Source organism: Pseudophryne corroboree, chromosome 9, assembly GCF_028390025.1.
Source record: "Pseudophryne corroboree isolate aPseCor3 chromosome 9, aPseCor3.hap2, whole genome shotgun sequence".
Lineage (NCBI taxonomy): Eukaryota > Metazoa > Chordata > Amphibia > Anura > Myobatrachidae > Pseudophryne > Pseudophryne corroboree.
In genome coordinates this window covers 233,172,706-233,192,779 of record NC_086452.1, presented here as the reverse complement: position 1 = coordinate 233,192,779, position 20,074 = coordinate 233,172,706, and the positions used below count along the sequence as shown (strand labels likewise).

At 43.7% G+C, this 20,074-nt stretch overlaps 1 protein-coding gene across 4 annotated transcripts in view; it reads left to right on the top strand.

Annotated features, from left to right (window-relative positions):
• The window catches only part of LOC134957932 (complement factor H-like), a 1,300,757-nt gene that overhangs the window by 763,939 nt on the left and 516,744 nt on the right, over nucleotides 1–20,074 (top strand). For all 4 annotated transcript variants that reach the window (XM_063940180.1, XM_063940181.1, XM_063940178.1 and 1 more), the window contains one exon: nucleotides 6,514–6,591. In XM_063940180.1, coding sequence (XP_063796250.1) covers nucleotides 6,514–6,591 — 78 coding nt within the window. The remainder of the gene's footprint in view (nucleotides 1–6,513; nucleotides 6,592–20,074) is intronic.

The window sequence follows — 20,074 nt, the reverse complement described above, 5'->3', positions numbered from 1 at the left end:
CAGCACTAGGATTAATCTGCCAGGTCACCTGGTTCTATACACAGCAAGGGGACGTCTTTGCCACAATGAAAACCAGCCCTAGACTAAGCAGCTTGGACTGGAGTCACTAGGGAAGTGGAGAGCTCCAAATATGGAGTCCATTATGGAAAAACCAGCGGTGGGCTGAATGCCCAGGGCTTTTCTCCTATGGGTTTTAAGTGCAGAGGTACCATAATAGTGAATAATATTTATCATTCATATTACTCTTAATAGGTGTACTACAGGCCTCAGTAAGCCGAATCAGGCATTATGGCACTTGGTAAACCACAAGTGCCAGCATGCCAGACAACAAGGGCCTACTGGTACCTGTACAAAATATTAAACATGATATGACTTGGATAGCAAATATTTTAAGATTTTAATAAATAAATGCACACGACACAGTCCTTGTTTACTCATTTATTACTCACAAAATGAAGCAATTCATGTCTCCAAATCTTGCCCCCCAAATAATCCACTCCTACCACAAATGAGACACTTTACATAGGAAGTGGGACATGCTCATCCGTAGTTTTGCAGCAGGTCTTATTCTTTGACCAATCAGAGCAGTCCCTTTCAGTCCTGTGGAGAGTGTCCGCAAATGACTTCTCATTTGCGACAGGGCGTAGTAGTGATATTTTTTTTATTGTGTAGAACTTTAAATCTGCTGCAGATTGACTTGTCATTATCCCAGTAGGGGACCCAAAAATGTGGTATTTTTCATTTTAGATAAGGGATACTCAACCTGTGTGTGTATGTATATATATATATATGTGTGTATATATGTATAAATATATACATATATATATATATATATATATAAGTGGAGGAAAGGGCGCCTTCTAGTGTTTAATAAAATTATATGAGGTGTAGACCCAGTGTGAATAGGAACCGGACACTACTTATCTGGTACATAAAAGACTTTTCCTTCAGTCATAAGACCAATGTAAGTACATTAAAAAGATAATAACAGAGTAACATAGCGCGTACAGTTTTCACACAGTTTTTCTTTCCACAAATAAAACCAGTTGTATATAAAAAACTTTGTGGGTATAAGCAAATCCCACAATTTAAAATCCACAGCCAGGGATTTTTTTTAAACGTTTTTCACAAAGTTTAATACAACAAATATAGTACACAAAATGGAAGAAATGCAAGCGTACAGGATAAAAAATATAATAGGCTTATCTATCCATATCTGAAAACGAATACATCTGACTTTCCATAGGTATCCAAATAAATGGTCAAAATTAAAACGTACAGGAAATAAATATTAAAAAGGCTTATCTGTCCATAAAAGAAGTTCAGGTGCATCAGCGCCAACGCGTTTCGTCAGTAGTTAGACTTCCTCATGGGGATTAGGTCAGTGAGCAACAAAGCTCTATTTATACCTAAAGAGATAGTGTGATCCCAGCACATGGCCATGTAATTGGTGACATCACTTCCTGTTAGGAGATCTTTTATATTTAATGAGTATATACAATGAACTTCTGTTCAAACCAGTCATAAATAAATACATAAATGCATAAAATAAAGCACAACCAGGTGGCTAATAGGCAATGAAAAAACAATAATAGCTTCATAAAGCGCTGTGTAGTACGGTGGAACGCACGCTGGAAGTGCTTCCTGGCGTGGTCCACAGCGCGTCACTTCCGGTGACGCGAGAGGCACTTCGGCCGGTCGGTGGAACGCACTGTGGAGCGCATCATCAAAATTATGATGATTCACTTCACATAGTAGAGCTAGTGGGGTGCACAGTCCATTAAAAGACTGATATATGTATGCTGCAGCAACCTGGCGTTTTAAGAAAACTAGTAGCCACCTAATTAGATAGTGAAGCGGACATTGATGGAGTAGACCATAATATACAAAATGAATGAGAAGAAAATGTGAAGCATAAAGTGTAAAACATATCCAATCAGAGGTAGGGAATTATAAAATATATAAAAAAATTACATAAAAATATAAACAATAAATATATATGAAATACAGTAGAATAGAGTGAAGGGGTTATTTTTAAATGTATATATATATATGTCCCCCTTTGTTTTCTCATATATTCACATAACAGTTCAAAAATGGAAGATCGCAAAGCTTGACGTTGTCTAAAAAGCTGGAACGAAAGGCTGTTTTTTCACCAAATTACTGGAAGAAAGGAAAAGGGTAATTAGTTCATTGTATAGCACCTGGAATGTTCCAGACCAGTGCAGTGCTGCATGCATAGTGATTATATATAATCATTTTATTGGCTGGAATATGTGATGTAGTGACTCATAAAGTAATTACGATCATAGTAGATCATTAAAGTGCGATAAATAAAGTGCTGTGTGAAAGAATGTGCAATAAATTCTTTTAATAAATAAATATAACAATTTAATAAGGATTAAAATCGGATTAAAAAGGGTTAAAAATACTGTGCAGAGGTAGAGGAAAATATGAATGATCTTTTATAAGAAAGGGGCGATTTCAAACGCTTCGTTGAATCCCAGGGGCGCCATGGTTTGAAGTTCAATGATCCAGAACATCTCTCTTTTTGATGGTTTGTTTAATACATCTCTGCCTCTTTCTCCTGGTTTAATTTGTTTGATAGCTTTGAACATCAGGTCTTCGGGATTAGAATTGTGTTTTTCATTAAAATGTTTAGAGACTGCATGATTCTCAACCTTATTCTTTATATTGCGGACATGTTCTTGTAATCAAATTTTAAGTAGTTGTTTTGTTTTGCCTACATATTTTAGGCCACATGTGCACTCTGAAAGATATATGACCATGGTTGAGTTACAGTTCATGAAGTCCTTAATCGAATACTCCCTTGAGTTGTTGTGATTAGAGAAAGATCTTCTGACCGGATGTACAAACCTACACATGTTGCAATTGTCACATTTGTAGTTTCCTTTACACTTCGGCATGCCAGTTTTATTTGTAGGTTCTTCCTTCTTCAAAAGACTTGGGGCCAGAATGTCTTTGAGACTTTTAGTCTTTCTAAAAACAATTTTCGGTTGTGCTGGAATAATATCTCTGAGGATGGGGTCAAATAAAAGGAGGTTCCCAGAGAATACCATCAAGAAGGCACTTGAAAAAGTACGTGATGTAAATACGATGGCTGCATCCAACAACAAGAAACCAAATGAGAAGTTTGTCCCCTTCATCACTACCTACAACTGCCAGGAACATCTTATCAAGAAGTCCTTCAACAAACATTGGAACCTCCTTTTACTTGACTCCATCCTCAGAGATATTATTCCAGCACAACCGAAAATTGTTTTTAGAAAGACTAAAAGTTTCAAAGACATTCTGGCCCCAAGTCTTTTGAAGAAGGAAGAACCTACAAATAAAACTGGCATGCCGAAGTGTAAAGGAAACTACAAATGTGACAATTGCAACATGTGTAGGTTTGTACATCCGGTCAGAAGATCTTTCTCTAATCACAACAACTCAAGGGAGTATACAATTAAGGACTTCATGAACTGTAACTCAACGATGGTCATATATCTTTTAGAGTGCACATGTGGCCTAAAATATGTAGGCAAAACAAAACGACTACTTAAAATTCGATTACAAGAACATGTCCGCAATATAAAGAATAAGGTTGAGAATCATGCAGTCTCTAAACATTTTAAAGAAAAACACAATTCTAATCCCGAAGACCTGATGTTCAAAGCTATCGAACAAATTAAACCAGGAGAAAGAGGCGGAGATGTTTTCAACAAACCATCAAAAAGAGAGATGTTCTGGATCTTTGAACTTCAAACCATGGCGCCCCTGGTATTCAACGAAGCGTTTGAAATCGCCCCTTTCTTATAAGAGATCATTCATATTTTCCTCTACCTCTGCACAGTATTTTTAACCCTTTTTAATCCTTATTAATTGTTATATTTATTTATTAAAATAATTTATTGCACATTCTTTCACACAGCACTTTATCGCACTTTAATGATCTACTATGATCGTAATTACTTTATGAGTCACTACGTCACATATTCCAGCCAATAAAATGATTATATATAATCACTATGCATGCAGCACTGCACTGGTCTGGAACATTCCAGGTGCTATACAATGAACTAATTACCCTTTTCCCGTCTTCCAGTATTTTGGTGAAAAACCAGCCATTCGTTCCAGCTTTTTGGACAACGTCAAGCTTTGCGATCTTCCATTTTTGAACTGTTATGTGAATATATGAGAAAACAAAGAGGGTCATATATATATATATATATATATATATATCATTTAAAAAGAACCCCTTCACTCCATTCTACTGTATTTCTTATATATTTATTGTTTATATTTTTATGTAATTTTGTATATATTCTATAATTCCCTACTTCTGATTGGATATGTTTTACACTTTATGTTTTAAATTTTCTTCTCATTCATTTTGTATATTATGGTCTACTCCATCAATGTCCGCTTCACTATCTAATTAGGTGGCTACTAGTTTTCTTAAAACGTCATGGTGCCGCAGCACACATATATCAGTCTTTTACTGGACTGTGCGCTCCACCAGCTCTACTATGTGAAGCACATCATCATAATTATGACGATGCGCTCCACGGTGCATTCCACCGACCGGCGGAAGTGCCTCTCGCGTCACCGGAAGTGACGCACGGTGGACCACACCAGAAAGCAGTTATGCATTCCAGCGTGCGTTCCACCGCGCTACACATCGCTTTATGAAGCTATTAAGCTTCGTTTTTTCATTGCCTATTAGCCGGGATCCGGATTGAAAGTCGACAGTAACTAGGTCGACAATGTCTAGGTCGACCACTATTGGTCGACAGTAACTAGGTCGACAGGGTCAAAAGGTCGACAGGGTCAAAAGGTCGACATGTTCTAGGTCGACAGGTCAAAAGGTCGACATGATTTTTCCACAATTTTTTTCTTTTTTTGAACCTTTTCATACTTAACGATCCACGTGGACTACGATTGGAACGGTAATCTGTGCCGAGCGAAGCGGTAGCGGAGCGAAGGCACCATGCCCGAAGCATGACGAGCGAAGCGAGCCATGCGAGGGGACGCGGTGCACTAATTGGGGTTCCCGGTCACTCTACGAAGAAAATGACACCAAAATAACATAAAAAATTCATGTCGACCTTTTGACCTGTCGACCTAGAACATGTCGACCTTTTGACCCTGTCGACCTTTTGACCCTGTCGACCTAGTTACTGTCGACCAATAGTGGTCGACCTAGACATTGTCGACCTAGTTACTGTCGACTTTCAATACCACACCCGTACATGAAAAAGATAAGAACAGAGTAACTTAGCGCGTACAGTTTTCACACAGTTTTTCTTTCCACAAATAAAACCAGTTGTATATAAAAAACTTTGTGGGTATAAGCAAATCCCACAATTTAAAATCCACAGCCAGGGATTTTTTTTTTACGTTTTTCACAAAGTTTAATACAACACATATGGGTGTGGTATTGAAAGTCGACAGTAACTAGGTCGACAATGTCTAGGTCGACCACTATTGGTCGACAGTAACTAGGTCGACAGGGTTACAAAGTTTTTTATATACAACTGGTTTTATTTGTGGAAAGAAAAACTGTGTGAAAACTGTACGCGCTAAGTTACTCTGTTCTTATCTTTTTCTTGTACTTACATTGGTCTTATGACTGAAGGAAAAGTCTTTTATGTACCAGATAAGTAGTGTCCGGTTCCTATTCACACTGGGTCTACACCTCATATAATTTTATTAAACACTAGAAGGCGCCCTTTCCTCCACTTATTTAAATTTTATTTATGTGTTTTCCAAACACATATCTTATTGCTTAAGGTTGCAGCCACTCTCACCTTAGGGGAAGTGTTATTTATTATCCTGTATGTATTGATTTATTTATTTTCTCTACGTGCACTAGTAGTGCATCGTGTCACTTGAGCGCCCCCGTGTCTGCTTGTTCGACATATATACTGTATATATATATATACACACAGACCCACACACACAATAGTGAAGTAGCACTTGCAAAGTATCCATCCACAGCTACTGGGGTGTAAGAATCCAGGGATTTACCTGCTCCAGCAGGGTCTTTATATCTTTATAACAATATTTCTTGGCAAGGAAAGCACTTACCAGACTTGCAATAATTGCAGAAAAAGTTATCAAACCTCACATCAGTGGCAAATGTGGGGTCAATGTTTTGGTCCCACTCTGGACCTTTCTCAAGACCAGAGGTGCAGCAGTCGGTTGTGAATCGGACTGCTGCACTTCTGGTCTTGGGAAAGGTCAAGTGTGGGAATGAAACCTTGAGAGAGAATAAATAAATATATATATATATATATATATATATATATATACACACACACACACACACACACACACACACGCACACACACGCACACACACACTTAAAAGCAACCATTGCAACTCCTGCTGCTGGGCATTTTTTTTTAGGATTTTTCTTTTTTCATTTTTAACACAATGTGGAAAATGTGTTACACAATGATAACTGCACTGAAAAAGATTTACTAAGTACAGTATTTTCTTTTTTAGCTGAACAATCAACATCATCAAAGTCTACTGCCCCACCGAAAACTACTGTCCCAATAAAAGATCCTGTTGACATACAAGGTATGGTTTAAATCTATAGTAACCATCTTCCAATAAACCATCTATGTGACACATCTACAATATGCTTCAGCAATATCAGTAATCAATCATCAATGTAATACTGTGTATGGTGTGTGGTGACTAATATAGAGAAGCACACAAGTTATATTGCGTAACCATTTCTGAATTTTTCCATTGATATTTTGGTGTAAACAGAGGTTTTGCATTTAAATTATTCATAGGAAACTGTCTTTCTCCCTGCCATGAATATTATTGTTTATACAGTATATGACACAATGAGCAGTGATCTATCACCATGTATCAGTAAAGCAAGTTCATTCTTTAGAAGCTACAGTAGTATAAAATTACCTGGTGATTAGTGTTTAGTGTACTGTATAGGTAGTTGCCTGGTCATTGGTATATATAGTCCAGTTTAGTATATAGTCCAGTTTATGGTGACTGATGTATTTTTATACAGAGCCAATGGACTGTGGCCCAGTGAAAAACAGCCCGTGTCTATGTGGCCTAGTGTGAGTTTCACCATTTTCTCTAACGTCCTAGTGGATGCTGGGGACTCCGTAAGGACCATGGGGAATAGACGGGCTCCGCAGGAGACTGGGCACTCTAAGAAAGATTTAGGACTACCTGGTGTGCACAGGCTCCTCCCCCTATGACCCTCCTCCAAGCCTCAGTTAGATTTCTGTGCCCGGCTGAGCTGGATGCACACTAGGGGCTCTCCTGAGCTCCTAGGAAGAAAGTGTTTGTTAGGTTTTTTATTTTCAGTGAGACCTGCTGGCAACAGGCTCACTGCATCGAGGGACTAAGGGGAGAAGAAGTGAACCTACCTAAGTGTTGGTAGCTTGGGCTTCTTAGGCTACTGGACACCATTAGCTCCAGAGGGATCGAACACAGGACCCGACCTCGTCGTCCGTTCCCGGAGCCGCGCCGCCGTCCCCCTTACAGAGCCAGAAGCAAGAAGGTGGTCCAGAAAATCGGCGGCTGAAGACTTCTGTCTTCTCCAAGGTAGCGCACAGCACTGCAGCTGTGCGCCATTGCTCCTCATGCACACCACACACTGCGGTCACTGATGGGTGCAGGGCGCTGGGGGGGGGGCGCCCTGAGCAGCAATACTAACACCTTGGCTGGCAAACTGGCACCATATATAGCCCCAGGGGCTATATAGGTGCTTATTAACCCCTGCCAGAACTTTTACATTAGCGGGAGAAAGCCCGTCGAAAAAGGGGCGGGGCCATCTCCCTCAGCACACTGGCGCCATTTTTCCCTCACAGCTCCGCTGGAAGGAAGCACCCTGGCTCTCCCCTGCAGTCCTGCACTACAGAAAAGGGTAAAAAAGAGAGGGGGGGCACAAATTAGGCGCAGTATAACTATTTTATGCAGCTATAAGGGGAAAACACTCTTCTATAGGTGATATCCCTGTGATATATAGCGCTCTGGTGTGTGCTGCATACTCTCCCTCTGTCTCCCCAAAGGGCTTTGTGGGGTCCTGTCCTCTGTAAGAGCATTCCCTGTGTGTCTGCTGTGTGTCGGTACTGCTGTGTCGACATGTATGAGGAGGAAAATGATGTGGAGGCGGAGCAAATGCCTGTGAATGTGATGTCACCCCCTGCGGGGTCGACACCTGTGTGGTTGGACTTATGGAAGGAATTGCGGAGGTGTGTGAGGAAGCGTGGACTTCCCCCGATAAGAAATTGATAATTTCAAAACGATTATTGGCAGCGTACCATTTCCCGTTAGAGGATAGGTCACGTTGGGAAACACCCCCTAGGGTAGATAAGGCGCTGACACGCTTATCAAAGAAGGTGGCACTACCGTCTCCGGATACGGCCGCCCTGAAGGAGCCTGCTGATAGAAAGCAGGAAGCTACCCTAAAAGCTATTTACACACACTCGGGCATTATATTGCGACCAGCGATTGCATCAGCTTGGATGTGCAGTGCTGCTGCTGCGTGGTCAGATTCCCTGTCGGATAATATTGATACCATGGATAGGGACAATATTTTGCTGACGACTGACCATATAAAAGATGCAGTCTTATACATGCGTGATGCACAGAGGGATATTTGCCGGCTGGCATCAAGAATAAGCGCTATGTCCATTGCCGCCAGAAGGGGGTTATGGACTCGGCAATGGTCTGGCGATGCCGACTCAAAGCGGCACATGGAGGTTTTGCCCTATAAGGTGTGTGGAACTGTTTGGGGATGGTCTTTTGGACCTCGTGTCCACAGCTACTGCTGGGAAATCGACCTTTTTGCCACAGGCTGCCCCACAGCAAAAGAAAGCACCGTATTATCAGGTACAGTCCTTTCGGCCCCAGAAAAGCAAGAGGGCTAGAGGCTCATCCTTTCTGCCGAGAGGCAAAGGTAGAGGAAAAAAGCTGCAACACACAGCTAGTTCCCAAGAGCAGAAGTCCTCCCCTGCGTCCGGTAAATCCACAGCATGACGCTGGGGCTGCTCAGGCGGACCCGGGTACGGTGGGGGCCCGTCTCAGAAATTTCAGCGCACAGTGGGCTCTCTCACAGGTGGATCCCTGGGTCCTTCAAGTAGTACTTCAGGGGTACAGGCTGGAATTCGAGACGTCTCCCCCCCCCGCCGTTTCCTAAAATCTGCCTTACCGGCAACTCCCTCTGCCAGGGAGGCAGTGTTGGTGGCTATTCAAAAACTGTATTCACAGCAAGTGATTGTCAAGGTACCCCTCCTTCAGCAAGGAAGGGGTTACTATTCCACAATGTTTGTGGTACCGAAACCGGACGGTTCGGTGAGACCCATCTTAAATTTAAAATCCTTGAACACTTATATCAAAAGGTTCAAGTTCAAGATGGAATCGCTCAGGGCGGTTATTGCGAGCCTGGAGGAGGGGGATTACATGGTCTCCCTGGACATCAAGGATGCGTACCTACATGTCCCCATTTACCCTCCTCACCAGGAGTACCTCAGATTTGTGGTACAGGACTGTCACTATCAGTTCCAGACGCTGCCGTTTGGGTTGTCCACGGCACCGAGGGTCTTTACCAAGGTAATGGCCGAAATGATGATACTCCTTCGCAAGAAAGGAGTTTCCATTATCCCGTACTTGGACGATCTCCTGATAAAGGCGAGGTCCAAGGAACAGTTGATAGTGGGGGTAGCACTTTCTCGGGAAGTGCTACAACAGCACGGCTGGATTCTCAATATTCCAAAGTCACAGCTGGTCCCGACGACACGTCTTCTGTTCCTGGGAATGATTCTGGACACAGACCAGAAAAAAGTGTTTCTTCCAGTGGAAAAAGCCGAGGAGTTGTCATCTCTAGTCAGAGACATCCTAAAACCGGGACAGGTGTCGGTACATCAATGCACACGAGTCCTGGGAAAAATGGTAACTTCGTACGAGGCCATTCCATTCGGAAGGTTCCACGCAAGGACTTTCCAGTGGGACCTGTTGCACAAATGGTCCGGGTCCCATCTCCAGATGCAACAGCGGATAACCCTGTCGGCAAGAACCAGGGTGTCGCTGCTGTGGTGGCTGCAGAGGGCTCATCTACTAGAGGGCCGCAGATTCAGAATACAGGACTGGGTCCTGGTAACCACAGATGCCAGCCTTCGGGGCTGGGGGGCAGTCACACAGGGAAGAAATTTCCAAGGACTGTGGTCAAATCAGGAGATTTCGCTTCACATAAATATTCTGGAGCTAAGGGCCATTTACAATGCCCTAAGTCAATCAAGACCCCTGCTTCAGAACCGGCCGGTGCTGATCCAGTCAGACAACATGATGGCGTCCCGCCTAAACAAAAAGCTAAAAAGGTATTGCGCCAGGTCAAGGGACCCTCAGGCGATCGCTGTGGACGCTCTAGTGACACCGTGGGTGTACCAGTCGGTTTATGTGTTTCCTCCTCTGCCTCTCATACTCAAGGTACTGAGAATAATAAGAAGGCGAGGAGTGAGAACTATTCTCGTGGCTCCGGATTGGCCAAGAAGAGCTTGGTACCCGGAACTTCAAGAGATGCTGGCAGAGGACCCTTGGCCTCTGCCGCTCAGACAAGACCTGCTGCAGCAGGGACCCTGTCTGTTCCAAGACTTACCGCGGCTGCGTTTGACGGCATGGCGGTTGAACGCCGGATCCTAAAGGATAAAGGTATTCCGGAGGAAGTCATCCCTACCCTGATCAAAGCCAGGAAGGATGTCACCGCAAAGCATTATCACCGCATTTGGTGGAAATATGTTGCTTGGTGTGAGGCCAAGAAGGCCCCAACGGAGGAATTTCAACTGGGTCGTTTCCTACATTTCCTGCAAGCAGGTGTGACTTTGGGCCTCAAATTAGGGTCCATTAAAGTCCAGATCTCGGCCCTGTCGATTTTCTTCCAGAAAGAACTGGCTTCACTGCCTGAAGTTCAGACTTTTGTCAATTGAGTCCTGCATATTCAGCCTCCTTTTGTGCCCCCAGTGGCACCTTGGGATCTCAATGTGGTCTTGGAGTTTCAAAAATCACATTGGTTTGAGCCACTTAAGACTGTGGATTTAAAATATCTCACGTGGAAAGTGGTTATGTTTTTGGCTCTGGCTTCGGCCAGACGGGTGTCAGAATTGGCGGCTTTGTCCTGTAAAAGCCCCTATCTGATTTTCCATATGGATAGGGCAGAGTTGAGGACTCGTCCTCAGTTTCTCCCGAAGGTGGTATCAGCTTTTCACTTGAACCAACCTATTTTGGTGCCTGCGGCTACTAGGGACTTGGAGGATTCCAAGTTTCTAGACGTAGTCGGGGCCCTAAAAATTTATGTTTCCATGACGGCTGGAGTCAGGAAAACTGACTCGCTGTTTATTCTATATGCACCCAACAAGCTGGGTGCACCTGCTTCTAAGCAGTCTATCGCGCGCTGGATTTGTAGCACTATTCAGCTGGCACATTCTGCGGTGGGACTACCGCAGCCTAAATCTGTAAAAGCCCATTCCACAAGGAAGGTGGGCTCATCTTGGGCGGCTGCCCGAGGGGTCTTGGCTTTACAACTTTGCCGAGCTGCTACTTGGTCAGGGGCAAACACGTTTGCAAAATTCTATAAATTTGATACCCTGGCTGAGGAGGACCTGGAGTTCTCTCATTCGGTGCTGCAGAGTCATCCGCACTCTCCCGCCCGTTTGGGAGCTTTGGTATAATCCCCATGGTCCTTACGGAGTCCCCAGCATCCACTAGGACGTTAGAGAAAATAAGAATATACTCACCGGTAATTCTATTTCTCGTAGTCCGTAGTGGATGCTGGGCGCCCATCCCAAGTGCGGATTGTCTGCAATACTTGTACATAGTTATTGTTACACAAATCGGGTTGTTATGGTGAGCCATCTGTTCAGAGGCTCCATTGTTATCATACTGTTAACCGGGGTTCCTATCACGAGTTATATGGTGTGATTGGTGTGGCTGGTATGAGTCTTACCCGGGATTCAAAATCCTTCCTTATTGCGTCAGCTCTTCCGGGTACAGTGTCCTAACTGAGGCTTGGAGGAGGGTCATAGGGGGAGGATCCAGTGCACACCAGGTAGTCCTAAATCTTTCTTAGAGTGCCCAGTCTCCTGCGGAGCCCGTCTATTCCCCATGGTCCTTACGGAGTCCCCAGCATCCACTACGGACTACTAGAAATAGAATTACCGGTGAGTAAATTCTTATTTTATAGAGCATTTGTCAAGGAAGGTTTTGGTGTATGAAACATTAATCTATGACATAAGTGAGCTGAGCAGGGATGAATTTAGTAAGAGTGACAATTTCAGTAAGAGAAGAATGGTAGTGCTCTACAGTGCACAAAGAGTAACTGTGCTGCAGGGATGATTTAACATCGGTTCTCTATCCCTCCTTCCTCTAAAAGAAGGGTTCAGGATTGCCTACCAGGCTTATAAGGGCAGATTCCTGGAGGGACAGTGGGCATGTTGCGCCTGTTTTTGTTGTTGACATGTGAGGGGTGGTGCTGCTATCATGATTACACAGTATACCTCTGGTGCTGCCCATGTGAGGGCACTTCTGCAAATATTTCCAGGGCTACTTATAGGTCCCAATCTGCCCCTGTCTCTGAACCCCCTCACCGTATACTATAGATTAGAGATGTGCGACGGACACTTTTTGGGTTTTGTGTTTGGATCTGGATCTCTGTTTGTGTTTTGGATCTGGATTGGTATTGCCAAAATCAAAAACCCTTTTGGGCTTTGGTTTTGGATCTGGATTTTAAAAAACAAGACATAAAAACAGCTAAAATCACCGATTTTATTTTTTGTACCTACGGTATTATTAACCTCAAAAACATTCATTTTCACTCATTTCCAGTCTATTCTGAACACCTCGCACCTCTCAATATTGTTTTTAGCCAAATGGTTGCACCAAGGTAACTGGATGACTAAACTAAGTGACACAAGTGGGCAGCACAAACAAACATGTGTCCCATCTAGGAGTGGCACTGCAGTGGCAGACAGGATGGCAGTTTTAAAAACTAGGCCCCAAAGAGCACATAATGCAAAGAGAAAAAAAGAGGTGCAACATGGAATTGTCCCTGGACCCTCTCACCCACCCTTATGTTGTATAAACAGGACATACACACTTTAACAAACCAATCATTTCAGTGACAGGGTCTCCCACACCTTATGTCTTATGTCTGAGGAAGCCACTGATTGAGCGATTGAAGGTGGGGAAATGCATTACATTATGGTTCCTACAGTGTCTGGACTACCGACAGAGAGCCGACCTGCATGTGCAGGAAACTGTCTGTGCCCTCCACTTCTATCTGGAGCCCCAAGCCAGAGCTGTGCTTAAAGGATTCAACCAGCAGCTGGGAGCATTCCTAATATGGAGAGGTATATGCCTAGCACCCATGGACACTGCAAGATAAAGAGCCTTTATTATCACTATGCTGTGAGATTTCCAGAAAGAACATTCTATCTGTACACAGAGTTATAAAACTGCAGCGATGCAGTCGCAAGTGAACCATCATAATCAGCATTAAAGTGATTAATATTTGCTGCTATATGGACAAATCCTTGAATTAGCCTCCTGGGGATTGGTGTTTTATACAAAAGCTCATACAGTACTATATAGCACTTTATATGTTGTGGGTTTTTAATATTTTTTCTGTCCAGTCGACTGGGGTAGATGATATTATTATTTTAATAAATTGAATTTGTCATTTTTAATACTTTACAAGCGCATGTGTCATTGAATTCTTTCTGATTTGTGTTTTTTTTTAAGGGGTTGAGTATCCCCTCTCTGACACAGCTGCTAGGTAAAGGGATTTTTTACAGGGTTTACCATGCGCTTTGTTATTCTACTGTATGGGTAAAGAAACATGTGAAACAAAAAATTAAAGTGTTGAGTTTTTTTTCCCAATGTTTCTCCGATATTTTTGGCTATTCAATTTGGTCTCCTGAAAACAAACAAAAAAAAATCTCTCCAGAAAAGGGTTCTTCTGAATACTTCAATGTTGGGCCCCAATGAATTGTGCACCAGCTGGTGGCCCTGCATGCGGAGGACATGAGCTGAGAAGCAAATAGTGTAAGCTATCACTCTGTTTCCAGCTTTCTGCTGAAATGGGCTCTGATAAAGACCCCATAAAACGGGACAGTATTTTGGTAAATATCCATGAAACTGTACAATATCACATTGCAAATTTAATCAAAAACTATCACATCGCATTAAAAAGCGGATTGAGATAAATAGAGCCCTTAGCCTCCTATAGCTTATGCAGAATGCATATGCTATGTTTTAATTTCAAGAATGTGTACTTGCTCAACCTGATGATTATTATTATCCTTTATTTATATGGCGCCACAAGGGTTCCGCAGCGTCCAGTTACAGATTACATAAACAAATACTCAAAACAGGAAAACAGCAACTTACAGTTGAAGACAATATAGTACACGTACAGGGTAAATAAACATAGATACGTCAACAGATGATACTGAAATAAGTGTTAGGTGGCAGAAAACTGAAGAATTTCGTGCAGTTGAAGATTATTAAAGTAAGGACTATGGTCGTGCATATGTAGAAGTCAAGCCAGGTCCAGTTCATGCAACAAAGTGATAGCATAGTTAAACTGGGTCCTTTCTACACATGAGTGGTCATGGTGGATCAGATGCAAACACACTTCAGTAACTAAGGTGTAATAGGGCCCATACACTTGTGAGATATCTGGTACAACCGTTCGATTTCGACCGCATCTATGAGATAAATCGCAGGATTGTATGCACACGCCGGTCTAATCTCGCATCTCAAGATATTATGTGCTGCACTTATTTATCGCATCGCAGTGCGATTGCATGTGTTTTTAAAAACACATGCGATATATCGCACTGCGATGTTCGATGGGCACCCGTCGGGAGTGGCCAGAAGCCGCTCCTACTCGGCGGTGACATGCCCATTACGTGATTACCACGTGATCACCATCTATCGCATGATCTCATGGTAATCCATACTTGCCTACCTGACCCTCTTCATAAGAGAGAAAATGCTCTGTTCCTGGACTTTCCTGGTAATGTATGATTGCCATCACCTGTAGTGAGATAGTTAATTGATAAGAAAGGTGTTTCACAACAGGTGATGACAATCATACATTACCAGGAAAGTCCAGGAACAGAGCATTTTCTCCCTCATGGAGAGGGTCAGGTAGGCAAGTATGTTGTAATCACTTTGGCAGTTCATCGCAACTGAACTGCCAGTGCGATGCACTGCGATTTCGCATTGTGGGGCATAGCACAAGTGTATGGGGGGCATTATTAAGGTGGACATACACTATACAATTATCTGTTAGATAATCTGACATATCTGGCTGGTTGGAATTAAAACATACTTGCCTACCTGACCCTCTCCATGAGGGAGAAAATGCTCTGTTCCTGGACTTTCCTGGTAATGTATGATTGCCATCACCTGTGGTGAGCTAGTTAATTGATAAGAAAGGTGTTTCACCACAGGTGATGGCAATCATACATTACCAGGAAAGTCCAGGAGCAGAGCATTTTCTCCCTCATGGAGAGGGTCAGGTAGGCAAGTATGAATTAAAATCTGCCATTGGACGTGAGCAAATGATAATCGACCATTTGCGCCCAAACACTGGAAAATGGACAAAACCTATTATTCATACAAATTGGTCAAATCCGTGATTCAACCAATTTGTCTGAACCACAGTTTTTGTCTGTTTTCCAGTGTTTGGGGGCAAATAGCCAATCGTCATTTGCTCTCATCCAGTGTCAGATTTTCATTCAAGCCAGCCAGATCTGGCAGATTATATGACAGATAATTGTATAGTGTATGCCCAGATTTAGAGTTAAACTGTAAAGCTAGGTACACACTATACAATTATCTGTCAGATAATCTTCAAGATCAGGCATGGTTGTAAGGAAAATATGGTAATGACTGAGAGCAAATGACAATCAACCATTTGCTCCCAATTGGTTCTAATTCATTATTGCGTTTTGGCAAAACAACCCTCAAGTGTTTCTCCGGCAAGGTCCACAGGTTATCCACAGGATAACATTGGGATATGATGAAGCAACAGCGGATTTGCACCAATCGGTCAAAGCTTTTCGGCCTCCCAGGATGCAACGGGCCCGTCCATATATCCCCGCCATATATCTGTTTCAGGCAAATCAGTTTTTTGTTTGGTGCGGCAGGAGCTTGACCATGGTCAGAGGGCTGCTGGTTTTTAGCAGCCCTAAGCTTTATTTTATTTTTATAGTCTTACTATTTTTTCTTGAGTGATCTTTCTAAAAAGCGTCGTATACGTACCTTAGAAAGAGTCGCTCCAACAACTCTCCGCCAAGTCGCGACAACGCTTACCCATGAGTACAGTGCTGTTACGGTGGGCGTTTGTGTCGGATATGCTAGCAGGTCCAGCAGACGTTACCAGGCTGTGACCGAAGCACGGGTAGAAGGTAAGACATCGGATATGCTTAGAAGGGGAATACGAACACAGCCTCACTGTTTTGGGAGGAGACTATCAAACAGTTGCTGACGCGGCTGCCACCTCGGGTGCACCAGTGCTAGGCCTTAGGGATCATAGGGTCCAGGAATAGTATGAGGCCGCAATCCCTAGGGTTGATGTCAGCAGTGGGGAGTCAGACGCTCTCCTGGTCGCCCCTTCCCCCAGTACTTGACCAGTTTCCTCCGAGTCTCCCGCCTTGATCTGTTTTCCCGCTTCCGTCTGAGACACTGTATATGAACGGGACCCAGTCGCAGCATAGGCGGCAGTGTGACTGGTGCGTCTGTGTTCACTGAGCATCTGCGTTCACTATAGGTTCATGGAGTGGCAGTGTACACTAGTAGCGTCTGGATCCACTCAGCGTTCGCAAACATGTTGATCGGTCCTGGAAGCGGGGTGAGTCTCTCTGTATCCCACTCTACTGAGTATGGGTAATACAGCACTAAGTCTCTATCCTTTTGAGTATAAATAGTAAGATAAGTTCCTATTGCATATGAGTCTATATACTATTACTGTTGTTTCTTTCGCTATGCGTCTGAATTCAGTAGATCTGTTTAAACATGATTCAGTAATATGTTTTCCTACATAATTGACTGACTGCAAGTGTGATTGCTGACTTTACTATATATTCTGTCATTTTTTTCTATTCCAATCCTCAATGCTGGTGCATAGCAGGTTAGGGTCGGATTGTATGTCACTTTAAAAAGATTAAAGTGATTACAGTCACAAATTGTGTAGTACACTGTGGAAGTGTTGATTATTTATCATGTCTAAGAGCGGCAAAGGTGAAGATGATACACTCATAGCAACACCAACACTCATATCATGTTCGTCTTGCAAAGCTGGGTTAACTTCTCAGGATCTGGTTCAGGATGGTTTGTGTGCAAATTGTTTTAGCTTTCTCTAGGGTCTCCTGAAAAATACAAGGCAGATTCAGGTGCATGTTGATCCGCCTTAGGCTATGTTTGCACAAACATTATCCAGTATAGCTGAGCGGATAATTCCAACTCCTGTACCAGGGATAGATTACATAATTAATCCTTACATGCAGCTTCCCACCTGCGATTTATCACTTCCAGCAGCAGCCTCTCAAAAGAAACAGGCTGATAAGCCAGTGGTAAGTAAATCTTCATCCTCACAGGCTACACATGTTTCAGATGAGGATACATCGGAGGATGAAAGCTCAATAAACTCTGGTTTGGCATACGAAGAGGAGGAGGAAGGTCTCAGCTCAGTGGATATAGCTGAGTTAATTAAAGCAATGAAAGCCTTTCTATGCTAAGAGGATTCAACAGAGCCTGCATTAAAAACCAAGGCACCTGTGTTTAAATGTCACAAAACAGTTAAAACTGAGTTTCTTGGGTCAGATCAGCTGACGGAAATCATGGAAGAGGCTTGGGCTACGCCCAATAAGATGTTGAGAATTCTTAGAAAATAGAATTCCAATTATCCTCTTCCAGCTGGGGATTGTTTAAAAAGGGAGGTGGCTCCCAAGGTAGATACGCATGTGATTCGATGTTAGGGTCTCCTGCCCTGTGCTGCCACGTCATCATGGCAACCGGGAGACAAGTGCTAGCGGAGTAACCTGAGCGCAGCTGATACTCCGGTTCGGGTCTTGTGCTGTGCAGTGGTTACAGGCTCTGTGCACGGCAGGGGATCCGGTGCTGGTTTTTGTGCTCACAGTCTGTGAGGTCTGAGTGGGGCGTGGACAGCACCTGCTTTATAAGGCCTCTTCTCAGGTTAAGCAGATGCTGCTGAATCTTTGTTGGTTAGTCAGTTCCTGAAAGTTAGCCAGTACTGTGTAGCTTTGTATTTGTTGTTGCTTACTGCAAATAGGCCTGGGGATTTGGTACTACACTCTGCCAATCCAGACCTAGCAGTAAGACTGGAGTCAGTCGTTTAGCTTGCTGGGGTTCTTTTACTACTCTGTGAACTTAGCAAGTTTGCGGCTGTATTCTAAGACTTGCCTGCCTAAATCCTGTCTCACTGTGCAAGGTGTCAGGTGTCAGTTTAGTGGCAGTAAGCTGAACCTGTGCACTGCAAGTGAGAATTAGGATTGTGGAGACTCTCCTTGTGTCTATCATTCCATCTCTGACCAAGTAGTTTACTGCCACACCCGTTGGTAACCCTTTAGGGTTTTGCTGTTGCCCTTAGCAACAGCATTTCGGGTTCTCTACGTATTAAAACACAACATCTTGCTTTTCCCATCTGAGCATTACTAATACTAGGGAGACACCCAGTTCCTTAGCCTCTGGGCTTCTCTGTTCACTTTGTGTGTATTTTGTTACCCTATCACCTTCTGTGTACGTAATGTCATATTCCCCAGTCTGTCTGTGAGTTCATTTGTTTTGCATACCTATCCGTTCAGACACCAGTACATTCCTGCAGGCACTGGTGTGCATAACAGTTCAAACACCAGTGCATTCCTGCAGGCACTGGAGTGCATAACAGTTCTGACACCAGTACATTCCTGCAGGCACTGGTGTGCATAACATATTCAGCAGCCTAATACTCCTGTTGAAATTTTGTGGGAATATGGAGCATACCCCTCAAAATACGTTGCAACAGGTGGTCGATCAGGTGCAGGTCCTGACTCGACAATTTTAATGATTTGTCCATTAAAATGCACACCTCCCAGGCCGCTGGCGGAGCTCCCGCAGCATCAGCACCTTCAGGGGTTAAGGAGCCGAAAGTAAATCTCCCGGATCGTTTTTCTGGAGATCGCTCGCAGTTCTTTTGTTTCAAGGAGAGCTGCAAGCTATACTTCCGGCTTAGGCCTCTGTCTTCTGGGTCGGAGATTCAGCGGGTGGGCATAGTGATTTCCTTGCTACAAGGAGACCCACAGGTCTGGGCATATGGGTTGCAGCCTGACTGTCCGTCGCTTAAAAGTGTTGATGCTTTTTTTACGGCACTGGGCATGTTGTATGATGACCCTGACAAGACGGCCTCAGCCGAGGCTCAGATTTCGATCCTTAAGCAAGGGCGAAGGCCAGTTGAGGTTTACTGTACGGAGTTTCGGAGGTTGGCCCATGATACCCAGTGGAATGACCCAGCCCTGAGACACCAGTACCGAAGAGGTCTTTCTAACCAGATAAAGGACCAACTGGTACAATATCCCTTGCCTGATAGCTTGGATCAGCTCATGCAGTTATCCATCCGGGTGGATAGACGGCTGAGAGAGCGTAGGCTTGAAAGGGAGACTGAGGTTTCCTTCTTTCCCAAGGGAACCTCAGACTCTGAGGAATTTTCCGAGGAGCCTATGCAGATTGGGGCTACCCGCCTCTCCTCGCATGAGAAGACGCGGAGGAGACAGCAGGGGTTGTGTTTGTACTGTGGGAATAAAGGTCATGTGGTAGTATCATGCCCAGAAAAGCCGGAAAACTTCAGGGCCTGAGGGTGATGGGAAATATCCTGTCAGGCCAGAAGTCAGAATTTCCCAAGAAGACTTTTATCGTTCCGGTGACCTTGAAGATCCTCAGTCAAACTGTCAAGACTGAGGCCTTTGTGGACAGTGGGGCCGACGGGGTTTTTATGGACCGCCAATTCGCCCTGAAACACTCTGTTCCC